The sequence below is a fragment of the Olea europaea genome, chromosome 18, assembly GCF_002742605.1.
Source record: "Olea europaea var. sylvestris chromosome 18, O_europaea_v1, whole genome shotgun sequence".
In the NCBI taxonomy this organism is placed as follows: Eukaryota; Viridiplantae; Streptophyta; class Magnoliopsida; order Lamiales; family Oleaceae; genus Olea; species Olea europaea.
The window spans coordinates 8,527,787-8,540,394 of NC_036254.1; the positions used below are offsets into that span (position 1 = coordinate 8,527,787).

Genomic DNA, 12,608 nt, shown 5'->3' on the forward strand with positions numbered 1-12,608 from the left:
CCAAAATAAACTGCTCTATTTAATTCAATCCAATCCAGCTCGATTCGAATGATTTGTTCAGCCCTAATAACAAGTCAATTACCCTTTTTTTATTTGCTAAAATAAAATTACAAAATAATAACTTGTTTGGGCCCAGTGCCACCAAAAATAACGCCTGCTTTGAGGCATTGGGAGGCCCATTTACAGCTTTATTTTTCTCCAAAATGTCTCTTGAAATAGTGTTATGATAGAGAATGCGTTGTTAAAAAATAAAGAAAATTTTTGAATTTACGCCTAATATTATTCTATTGAAAAAAGTGCGATTGAAATGATATCAAATCACTGTCGAAAAATGTATTTTGATAAAAAAAAAAAAAAAAATGGACCTCAAACAAGGGCCGAATCTAGTGCCCATCCAATTTGAGCCTATTACAAGTTCAGGAATAATAAGTAGTGCGAAGTTGCAAATTGATGGAGACATTATCAAATTATCATAAACAATTTCTTAATGTTATAGTAGTACAATATAGTATTTTCCAATTCATTTCACTAAATATGTCATTGCTGTTCTATCAAAGTTCTTAAAGATTGATGGCTGAAATTTGCTCCCAGTGATTTCCCGATCTTATCTAATTCACACTTCTCAACCAAAGTCGATTCAATTCAATTTTGAGTAAAATTTCCCAACAAAAGAAAAACACTCTTTAAAGAACAACCAAAACCCAGTGGCATCACCATTAGCTGTTATCGAAGCAAATATACACCTTTGATGCAGGATCTTTTAAAACTTGGCTCAATTTGTCCAAATAACATATAGGTGCCTCTGGGGACAGGGTTGAAATGAAAATTGGTCCATAAACCCTCTCTTTTCAAATTTTCAATACGTAGTTTTCATATGACCAGATCAGAGCAACCACTTCAAACCTGCCTGTCAAAATATCCACTGCAGTACAGTTAAATTTGTCACTCTTTTGCTAATATTAAGAATGTTGGTGCATTAATAACTACAAATTGCCAAATGCAACAATTATTCCAAGAATTTCACAGCCATAAGAAACCAAGCCTTCAAGAATGAGCAAATAAATTGTCAGCAAGTTATCAAATAGGAACTCATTCAAGAAACCATTAACAATCCAAGCATTGATAAACGAACTCTTTCCATTATTCCGTATATCTTATACCTCGAAAACAGACGGATTAGTTGGTGTTAGTGTCTAATTGAAGGTATATAAAGCACTTAAAACTTGCCTAATACCACAAAAAGGAATTACATAATGTTTACCTCGTCAAAACTGAGACATTTACGGAAGTTTGGGCTCTATCTCAGGTAAGTAGAAGCAACCCAAAGGAAAATGTAGCTTATCAATGAAGTTGTCACTTCCAAACTTCTTGGCCCTTTGAGTATGGGTGGCATCACAGAGACCATTAAAAATGTTCCTAGAAGCCAGGAGATAACAAAAGTCCCAGCCCTGAAAAACAGTGAAAGTCAGCAATGATTTAAGCAAGATAGTACAGGACACATAATAGTACATAATATGATGGGAAATTATTTTTAAAGAACCATAGTCTAGGTCAAATTGAAAAACAGCCTAAAGACAATGTTTTACATATAAAAGGCATTCTTTTGTCGTAAAGATTCAGCTAAAGCCATGTTAAAAAGGGTCTTCACCACCACTTCCTCTTCTTGCTCGAAAGTAGAAACCCTGGGAGCACCTCAGAAGCCCGTAAGTTATTCAGAAGCCCCTTAAAAAATGAAACTGTGGGGTGGGGTTGCAGCTGGGAGAGGTGGAAGGTTTAATGAAGAAATAATTCTAATAGTTATGGGTGGCTAGAGTTCATTATTTGTGGAGCAAACCTAGATAATTAGTCACATTTGACGAGCATCAGAATTTTGAAAAAAACCAAAAAATGAAGAGGAATAAAAAGAAAGCATCTTTCATCCTCAAATTATTCCAATCTCTGTTCCTGCCCCTGTACGAACCAAATGGTATGCATGCAAGTCGCACCACCGCTCCAGTTATTCAAGAAGCAATGCAGTAAGCAAATCAACAAGCAATTCTATTTCAGCAAGCATTTCAAATTCGTCCATCATTCATGGGAATGTTGGTGTTTCATCTGTGCACATGACACATGTAAAAGGAAAGAGAAAGAAGAGAGAACAGAGATGAAAATTTGGTTCAGGAAGTGAAATCAAATCTTTCAATGTGCACCTACATTTGAAGACAATGGTATGGGTACTAAAGATTGCTCCTACTCCTTCAGGTTTAACTAGAGGCATCCAATCGGCCTATATCTAACCTATATTCTATATGAGGATCGTCCAAGGGTGCTTGGAGGACAATTAATGGAGAACAAAGAGTCCACTCAAAATGCCTTGTCAGTTGGATCTAATAAAAATCTGATTATCAGTTTTGGCCTCAAGACTAAATCAGACACGAAATGCATCTGAAGTTGCTTATATGGCTACTCAAAGAGGCAACCTGCAAGATCAGTATCACATAGATCCTAAACTCCTAAATCCTCTCATTCTGTGTGCGCGTAAGGAGAAAGAGAGATAATAAACTCAGACAGGAGATGTTAGAGGGCTTAACAAGCTACGTAGGTTTAAGGAAGAAGAAGATATTATGGGTAAGGTTAGCTACAGTTCATGACTTTGATAATGAAAAGTGTACAAGTCCGACCACAAGCTGAAGGTCGAAGAGTTATACACGTTTGACCCCATGTAAGGGATACTGAGAACAGGCAATCTAGACGCTTTGAATGTTCGGAATGAATACTGGCATTCAAAAGGCTGTAACAATAGTACAATTAAGCAGAAGTTACGAAGGCATAGATTGATGAACTCCCCCAAATGTAGTCAGGTTCATCCGGCACAAGCAAGTGTAACAGAAATAACAAGAATAGTGGACGGGCTCCAACAAAAAGGAAAAGACTAGAACAAGTGCCAGTAGCAGAAATACAACAAGTGGCCACTCTACCCAAAGTGCCAAAAAAATATAAAGGAGAGTGATTGATTGGAAAGAACAACTATCATAAATGTGACAGGCAAGGAATGCTAGGACGAACCACCTAAGAAAAAACGATTGCTGAAAGGCAAAGTTATGGTATATTCTTTAACCAACTGGAGGTGGAGCAGGATCTGAACATGTTAGCAGGTGTCATAAGAGTCCTGACTCGACTCCTTTCTTATTAATGGAATATAGAGATGCATATTCTTTTACTTCATTTATTTTAAAGTCAGATATGGAATGTTTACTGATTGACAATATAAGTATTTTCTTTCATATCAGCGAAGATACTTAGTGCGACCAAATAGCCAATGACAATAAGTTAAAAATTGGATCATGTAAACAGACTTAGTCCAGTCAGATATGAAGGACTTCGACATCATATGCAGAATGGACTGGTTGTCAAAAGAACTCCCTATGTGTTCGTCAAGAAACATCATATCAGAATGGACTGGTTGTCAAAGATAAAAAAAGAACTCCCCATGTGTGCATCAAGAAACAGCTTAAAAACATATTTTCTTTATTTTTCTTAAAATAAATTAGATTATGCTAAAATCAAAACCAATTATCAAATCATCTTATTTAATAACTAAATATAATTAAACATAAAAAGTGTTTCAGATGAAGCAAAATTATAGTATTAATATATGTTTGAAACTAATTAGGAATGGAACAGGAATTAAAAGTCGCCATTCTTAACAGTTTCAATCTCTATTCATGCCCATCTGAACCGAATGGTATGCGCATTGGCACCACTACTCCGGATGTTCAAGCGGCAATGCAGTTTGTATATAAAAAAGCAATACTATTTTCATAAGTGTTTTAAATCAATCCATCATTGCAGGAATGAGGAATCTATGAAGAGTATTAATATTCGTTGGTGTTTATGCAACAAGACATGAAGGAAATGAATAGAGGAAGAAAAGAAAATGGAGATGAGATTTGAATTGAGAGAGTTAATCAAATCTCTCGACTTGCACCTACATTTGTAAATAACAGCATTGATGGTATATTGCTCTCCTCCCTAAGATCAACTTCAGGCATCCAATTGACCTATTTCTAATGACATGCATAATTGTTGTGTATAATTCTGGATGAGGATTGTCCAAGGCTGCTTGGAGGGCAGTTGATTGAAACAAAGACTCCAGTCAAAATGCCTTGGCAGTCGGATCCAAATATCTGATTACTAGAGTTGGCCTCCTAAGCCAGATACAGAAGTATGTCAAGTTGTTCATAAAGCTACTCAAAGAGACACTCTGCAAGATCAATATCATAAAAATCCCAAATTGTGTGCATGTGTAAAAACAGGAGAGAGAATAAACTGCAGCTGGGAGAGATTCGAGTGCTTGGAAAGCTACAGGGTTTAAAGGAAGAATAAGATTAAAGGTGTACAGGCAGCTACAGTTCATAATTTTGATATTGAATAGTGTTCAACTCCAAGTACATGCTGAAGTTCAAAGTATCGTCCATGTCTGCTCCACGTCTAGTGGATGCTGATTACTGGAGCAAGATGCTTTGAGCATGAACAGAAAACTGACATTCTAAAGGTCGTCGCAATAGTACAATAAGGCACATACCGCTAGGTTTTGGAGAAAGCTCAAGTAGTCACCTCAACAAACATCAAATTGACGAAGTCCCCAAACAGCAGCGACAATTATCTGCCTAACACAAGTGGAATGGATCTAACAAGAAGAATGGTACAGCTCCAACAAAATTGAAAAGCCTAGAACAAGTGCCAGTACTAGTGCTACAAATAAGTGGCCACTCTTCCCAAAGTGCCAAAAACATCATGAAGGAGAGAAATTGTTCGGAATGAAAGTCTACCATAAATGTGACAGGTGAGGACACTTCTCCAATGAATGCTGAGAGGGACAACCTAAGAAAGCTAATAGTCTGATGAAAGGCAAGGCCGAGGTTTTTCCTTTAATGCAGCTTCAGGATCCAAGTGTGTTAACTGTTAAGCAGGTATTATACCAGTCTCTGCACCTCCTTTCGTATGCAAAAGGATTATGGAGATACACATTCTTCTCTCTCCTGCATTCATTTTAAAGTCAAATGTAGATTGTCCCATCGACAATATTTTACAAGTTACTCTCATATCTACGAAGATACTTAGTGCTGATCAGATAGCCAAGGACAATAAGTTAGCAACTCATGGGTTGGATAATCAAAGCAGACTTAGTCCTGTTATATATGAAGGACTTCATACTCAGAATGGATTGATTGTCTAAGATCAGAAATAACTCCCCCACGTGCACCAAGAAATGAATGAACTTTTCTCTCTCCTTCTTCCCTTATCTCTCTCTCTCCGAAAATGGGCTAACCCTAGCCCCATGACCAATCCACCCCCAAATGACCCTTCCCCACGCCCCGCCCTTACTGTCCCCGGCATTGTAACTCCCCTGGCAACTGGCCTGCAAGAACCCGGCCTCCTGCCGACTCCAGCAGCCGCTTGCACGATAGCTCGAAGTCACAACCCTAGCACTGTCACACCTCTCTGTTCAAAGCAAAGAATAATTCATCTCATTAAATAATTAAATATAACTAAACTAAAAAAAATGTTTTTCTAATGAAGCAAAATTAGAGAATGGACATGTTTGAAACTAACTAGGAAAGGAATGGGAGTAGAAAGCATTCCTTGCTTCAACCTGTTTCAATCTTTATTTGTGCCCGCCTGAACCGAAAGGTATGAGTGCAAATCAAACCACGACTCTGGTTATTCAAGATGCAATGCATTAAGCATATTAACTAGCAATTCTATTTTCAAAAAGCATTTTAAATCAATCCATCATCGGAGGGAATCTAAATGGAGAAATGTTAGTGTTTGTGTGTGAGTGTGACATGCAAAAGGAATAGAGGAAGAAGAGAGAGCGATGAAATCAAATTTTCAACATGCACCTACATTGAAAATAACGGCATGGGTAGTAACAAAATCCTACCCCTTCCTCAGGTTTAAATAGAGCCATCCAATAGACCTATATCTAATGACATGCATAAAGGTAGTGTAATTATATACGAGGATTGTTCAAAGTCTCTTGGAGGAAAATAAATTGAAAACAATAGTCCACTCAAAATGCCTTGGCATCAGGCCTAAAAATCTGAAAACTAGAGTTGGCCTCTTAACTAAGCCAGATATAGAAGTGTATAAAGCTGATAATACAGCTACTCGATAAAGGTAATCTGTGAGATCAATATTCATTAAAATCCCAAAATTTTAAGCTGTGGGAGTGTATGTGTAAGAGAAAGAAAAAGAGAATGAACTGTGGCTGAAAGAAATGTGAGGTTTAATGGAAGAAGAAGATTCTAGGGTAAGGGTGGATACCTAGTAACGAGTAGAGCAGAAGGTTGAAGAATTATTCAGGTTTTCTCCACATCTAGTGGTTATTGATAAGCGAGTCAGACTTTGAGTATCAATTGAAGAATGATATTCAAAAGGGCATCACAATAGTACAATTAGGCACATAACACGAGGTTTTAGAGAAGGCTCAAGTGGTCGCCTTTGACAAGCATCAGATCAACAAAGTCCCCAAACGTTAGGAAGGCTCGTCTGACAAACACAAGTAGAATAATCTAACAAGGATCAGGAAAAGTGCCAGCCATGCAATACGAATAAGTGCCACTCTGCCCAAAGGAGGACTGGATAAGAAAAGCATGGAGTCGGGTGGAGAAGAACAAACAGTGTGTAATAAGGAGTAAGGTCAAATTGAGATTTTGACAAATTCGCTTATGTAATTTTAAAAAATGAAGCCCTAGTTTCATTTTATCCCTCCAACTTGATCCTGCCCTAAACAGCAACCTCTTATTTATATGCTCTAGATAAAAAGGACATGGTAACTGAAAATTAGAGCTAGACACTATGACTATGGACATGGTGTAAAAATAAATTCTTATAAAATGTCAATCTAGGAATCCATTGGTCTAAAACACAATACCTTCATATAGCAATATAAAGAGCTTACCCATAAAGAAAACCACGGAGTTTGCTCTTCAGCCGATCATAGACGAAATACATGGTAAGTAATAAAGAAATGGCAACTTGAAGGGTAGGCCCTTCTTCAGTTGGAAAGAGTACTGTGAGCACTCCGAGCACCATAAATGCAATGGTAGTTTTTAGAATGACATTCAATGATGGAGTTCTGAACCTGCTCACAACAGCCTGCACAACGCGTGACTGTGTTACTTCCCTGACCTTTTTCTTGATGTTGATTTTAGGGTTCTTCCTTTCATAGAACTTTTGCATTATTATTTTATCATGTGCTGATTCAATAGCTTCCACACTTGGTTTATGCCTTCCATATGTTAGTATTAGAAAATTCCTGGCAGCTTGAATTTCATCTTCAGAAGCTTCCCTACTAATTCCAAGTCGCTTATATGGGTCCCTTACGTTGATTCTTGGAAATGTTGTGGTACCTGGGAAAAAGTAAAAAGATAAAAGTTCCAAAAATTTCAGATAGCTAATTTACAGAAGTTATTGTCAGAGATCAACAACAAGAAGACAGAACATTAAGAATGTTAAGCGTGGCAAGTGTAAGCAATCAAAGTTTATCTACAACAAAAATTAATGGTACTGTTGGTAAAATTACAAGGTAAGTATCAATAATGATATAACCACTATGTATGTTAGGCGTGGGAGTTCTACAACACCCCACATGACAAGAAATAAAGGCTCTACTCATCCAATAAAAGTGAGTCAAAAAGCCGACAATAATTTCTGGATGCACATTTTTAGAAATAAGTAACACAAGACACATGATCATTAATGACTTAATCAAGTATGAGTCTCTGGTCCCGAACCCGTGAGAAAAATCAAGAAGTTTGAGCCAACAGGAAAGTGTTATTTTTGCTGTTAAGCATTTATCACAGACCTTGAAAAGTAAACCCAATAGATGACTATAGGAACAAATTGAAGACTGGAGTTCATCTTGATTCAATAATAAAATAAATTTCAATAAGTGGGTTTGATTTTCCCAACATGCCAACAAAAAGAATAATCGTCATTCATTCATCATCTCAAGCACACAACTACAACGGTCACAGTGATTCCCACCAGTGTCATTTCCTTGGGTGTGAAAATCCACCAGACACTAAATGACAGAATCAACAATCATTCATTACCATCAAAGATTAATAATTTAACTACACATCTTCAATCAAACAAAATTCTGAAGTAACTAAGAAATGCACAAAGTTTACCAGCTGACTCATTTGTAGAATCACCATAGGATGCATCCATTGCGCATTTGAGCAAAGGAGTTCTTCGTATACGTTGCTGAGTCGATCCAGTCCAACTATTTTTATGAAAATCAAGAAAAGAAATAAAGTTTGATACCTGTAATACATGCAACTACATAACACGCAAGATATAAGATGTACCCATATAAATAGAGAAAATCCTTAGATCTCATAATATTAGGAAATGAAGTAACTCGGTCATTGCTAAACCCAACATCTCTTGCAGGAAAGTGAAGGCTATATCTCAAGGGGCTACAAGTTAATCCAGATGATGACATTGTTAAGTCTCCAGGTAACTGATCAACCTCAACACCCTGCAACTTGACTTGGTGAGAACAGGTCAAAAGCTGCAATAATGAGGGAGAAAAAAAATTAAGCATGGATGAAAACTAACAAAGCATGTCCAGAGACTCATACAACATAGGAAGTCCACTTCAACATAACCGAGAAACTTCCCTCGATCTGATCATTATTTTTCAAAACCATGTTATACATGAATGTACCACCAATGAGATAATGAACAGACCAAAAAGAAGCAAATAAAAATGAGAGGAGAATGAAACAAAATAAGGCACTCAAAACAGTGCATGAACAGTGAAACGAGAAGACGGCATTTTATGCTTCAGAAACTGAGGCAAAAGCCACAATATGTGAATACCTTCACTTAATCATTTTCTAAATATGTAATTTAAAATGGTTTAAAGCATTGTTTTAAAAAGTGTAATGCGTGGCAAAGTGGGGAGGCCAAGTTCAACCTATGCGTAAAAAAGAATTTTAATATTTTAATATTATTTTAAATTTTTAAATCAATCTAAAGCTTATTTAATAATTAAAGAAAAAAAGCATAAAAAAGTTAGTGCGGTTTTCATCTTTCTCAGTAATTAAATGGGTGGAAACAACAAAAAAAAGCAAGAGGCAAAGCATTCTACGCCCACTTCGCGCCTAGACGCCGCTTTTTAGAACACTAGTTAAAAGTGGTAGAAAAGTTAAATATTTAATAATAAATACATAATTCATCATCCAGTTAGAAAAGCAATAAACGAAATATAAACGATGTAGAAACTTGAGAAACCATATATGAACTTCTAAAAAACAAAACAGCTTATATGACTCCTAAATATTGATGTGGAGTGTTAGCCCCTGTTTCTCTCCCATTCTTTCAAAACTCTATTTTCTACACTCATTTTCAACCACACATTCCCATATAAAATATTCTACAAATAAATTTAAACTTTTTCCTACTTTTTAACTACACATTCTCTAAAAATTCACTATTTAAAACAATGTTTTTCCAAAAAAATGGTCACCAAACAGGGGCTTAATAAACTTACAAATTGAAAAAGTACGTAAAAGAGAAAATAAAAATTATAATGCACAAATAAGGAAGTATTTTCTCAAATTTCATGTTTATATTTTACATGTGTACTTATTCTTTTTACTTCAAAGGCCTAAACCTCAATGAGGATGAAATGCCTTGAAAAGATAGAATCTTAACTTTATTGGAAAATCACCCATCTGATCAAAACATGTGGGCAAAAAATTCATCCACTTCCCTTGAGATGTGGAAAGTTGTTGATGAGGTTGTGGTTCTCTAAATCTCTGGAGAACCCCAATTAGCACTCCTTTCAGTTTAACCCTCCTAACTATTCCTGACTGAGGGCTTATATCGTAGTTATCAAGCCCAAAGAACTATCACTACTCCTTCACCTGTCTAACAGTCCTATATTTCTTCTCTTAAAAGAATCCCCACCAGTTCTTCCCACATACATTATGAAACATATACAGGAAACTACACCAACCCTTCGCACATGAGGTTGTCTCATCTGCACCCCCAACCCAAACATGAAACTAAACAATCCTGAGGAGGAAAAATGTTAAAAAAAAAAGGCTCCCTGACAGCTCTTCCTCAAAATGAGGATACAAGTAAATTTGAATTGTTTCATTCTCAATAAGTTAGAATTAGAGCACAAAAAAGAGAACATAAACCCATTGTCCAATAACCCTTTTATTCAACCATATTATTTTCATTCATTTTTCTTGTTGTTTCCATCCATTCAATTACTGAGAAATATTAAAAACCACACTAACTTATGCTACCGGCACATCAAGTGTAAAGCTTCAAAATTGTGTGCATTTCTTCCCAATATTCTTAACAGACTAAAGCCGTTTTTTCAACATCTACCATCGAACATATAATCTACTGCTGAGCTTCTGTTAGCCACTAATTAGAAAATTATTGTACTGCAAAAATCAAGAAAATGAGTAAGGCGAGAGCGTACCCTATGGTGGAAGAAAAAAATTCAACACTCTTCTTGAGAAATGAAAACTCTACGAGCACAGGTCAAATATCGGAGGGAGAGTAACTCTCCAAACCTTTTTTTTGTTTGAATCGTGCTAGGCAATAGTTAATTGTTCCAATGTAGACTAAACTTTATATCAATGTGTACGATTGTTCACTAGTTTACAACCCGTTCGCCCCCACTATTTAAATTTATAATGAAGGAATAATATTTTTTTTGAAGATTGTGTGGTTAAAAATTAGAAGAGAAAAAATTAAATTAAATTAAAGAGTTTTAAACGAGGGCTTAGATTCATGTCTTAAATTGATCGTTGAAATTTAAAATGTCGAGTTTTGACCACTGAACTTTGAAATATGCCGTACGTTATTCACTAGTATGACTATTAAACTTTAAAAAATATTAAGCACATGTTTGAGCCACATTATAGGAAAAAAATGTATTATTTATATCAAATCAATGAAAAATATGTGGTTAAACAATAAGGAAAGGTTTTAGATTTACGTGTAATATTATTTTATTGAAGAATGTGTTGTTGAAATGATGTCAAATCACTGTTAAAGAATATTTTTTTTTTTTAAATTAATGTGGTTCAAACAAGCCCTAAATTTACATTGGGTAAAGTACAGCATTTTTCAAAGTTCAGCGAGTAATGTATAATATTTTTCAAAGTTCAATGATTAATATATAACATTTTTCAATGTTCGGTGTTCAAAACTCGATATTTTCAACTTCAATAAGTAATCGAAGATATAAACTTAAGTTCAGTGACCAAAACTCAACATTTCTAATTTCAGTGACCAATCAAAGACATGGACTAGTTCAGTAACCATTGAAACAATTAACTTGCTATGCAACTATCATTTAATGTCCCATTACTTATAAACTGGAATTGTAATTTCAAGTGGGGGTTAAATAGTATTAAACTGGAATTGTAATTTCAAGTGGGGGGTTAAATGGTATTATTCTTTTTGTTTCATCTGAAATATTTTCATATGTGAAAAAACTCAGATAATCACTTGATTTTGAGCCTTGTTTTAATTTAGCATTTGTTTGGTGGCCATTTTTTGGGAAAAACATTATTTTGAATAGTGAAATTTTAGAGAATGTGTGGTTAAAAAGTAGGAAAAAATTTTGAGTTTATATATAAAATATTTTATCATATAAATGTGTGGTTGAAAATGAGTATATAAAAAAAAAGAGTTTAAAAGAATGAGAAATAAACAGGGACTTAGTTGTGTATCTTTAATTTATTTCAGAGAGGTCACATAGCTTTCTATTCAGTTTCATTCGTTTGTCTCCATCGATAAATTTAATGGAAATTAGTGATGGAGATAAGTAAAATGACTATCTTATACCGAAACAATATGTTCCATTTTGAAATTAGTAAAAAATGTAAGGGATTAAATTGGAAAGGAAAAACTAGAAGTTTAGTGGTAGCGGTATGACGTTTTTAATATTGATTTTATATATAGAATTTGAAGGAATGTTAACTAGTATATTATATGAGAACGGTCATGTTTTGACGGTGTTAGATGTTACTCTGCCAAGAGCTGCTAATACGGCATCGTTCGAATATGTCAAGAATCATATGAAGATTTTGAATGGCCAATAGAGATTTCGTCACTCTTAGATAATAAGAGATTATGATATGCATTTCATTTAATTAAGTCGATAACGAAATTCATGGCCAAGGTATACTCATAAGTCGAAAAAAAGTTTTCGACTTATATTGACTTAATAATGGAGTGAAAAATATGATCGATAATCGAGATTAATACACTTTCATATCTCGTAATTGATTGGATCATATTGACGGAGGAATCATAGTTTCACGGTAGACAAACGAGTTTGGCTTTGTCATACCACGTGACATTTACCGTCACACGTATTGCTCTGACACATTGCTAGATGTCAATCTAGGATGGCGAGTGTGAATTGATGATAAATTAAAAGGGTGTTTTAATTTATCAATTTTGATTAGAATAAAATAATATTTCACGTCATTAGATATCGTGATTGAGAACCTGATGGGTCACACACAAAAGGAGAACTGAAAGATTGTGATTTGTCGATTAATTAATTTAAGAAG

The 12,608-nt window shown here is 35.1% G+C and overlaps 1 protein-coding gene across 6 annotated transcripts; it reads right to left on the reverse strand.

The window, feature by feature from the left end:
* Positions 1–440: 440 nt before the first annotated feature.
* LOC111367381 (protein CHAPERONE-LIKE PROTEIN OF POR1, chloroplastic) lies at positions 441–10,622 on the reverse strand. 6 transcript variants are annotated; one of them, XR_002697804.1, is made up of 7 exons: positions 10,499–10,622; positions 8,361–8,566; positions 8,181–8,275; positions 6,947–7,397; positions 4,565–5,484; positions 1,262–1,448; positions 441–907 (listed from the first exon to the last, which is right to left on the reverse strand). XR_002697804.1 is itself a non-coding variant. In XM_022988222.1 (6 exons), the coding sequence occupies exons 2-5, from the start codon at positions 8,495–8,497 to the stop codon at positions 1,298–1,300; spliced, it is 834 nt and encodes a 277-aa protein (XP_022843990.1). In that variant the 5' UTR covers positions 8,498–8,533; positions 10,499–10,622; the 3' UTR covers positions 441–922; positions 1,262–1,297. The 6 variants fall into 6 exon arrangements, 5 of the variants coding, with proteins under 5 accessions (XP_022843990.1, XP_022843989.1, XP_022843988.1 ...); XM_022988222.1 differs by lacking the exon at positions 4,565–5,484 and having other exon boundaries at positions 441–922; positions 8,361–8,533; XM_022988221.1 differs by lacking the exon at positions 4,565–5,484 and having other exon boundaries at positions 441–903.
* Positions 10,623–12,608: the final 1,986 nt, after the last annotated feature.

Excerpts from the sequence above, each read along its gene's own strand:
- LOC111367381 (XM_022988222.1), bottom strand. The coding sequence starts at position 8,497 with ATGTCATCATCTGGATTAACTTGTAGCCCCTTGAGATATAGCCTTCAC. Across the intron at positions 8,276-8,360 it reads GATTTTCTCTATTTATATGG|TTGGACTGGATCGACTCAGC; the intron begins GTACATCTTATA and ends TCATAAAAATAG. Across the intron at positions 1,449-6,946 it reads CTCCGTGGTTTTCTTTATGG|GGCTGGGACTTTTGTTATCT; the intron begins GTAAGCTCTTTA and ends ACTGTTTTTCAG.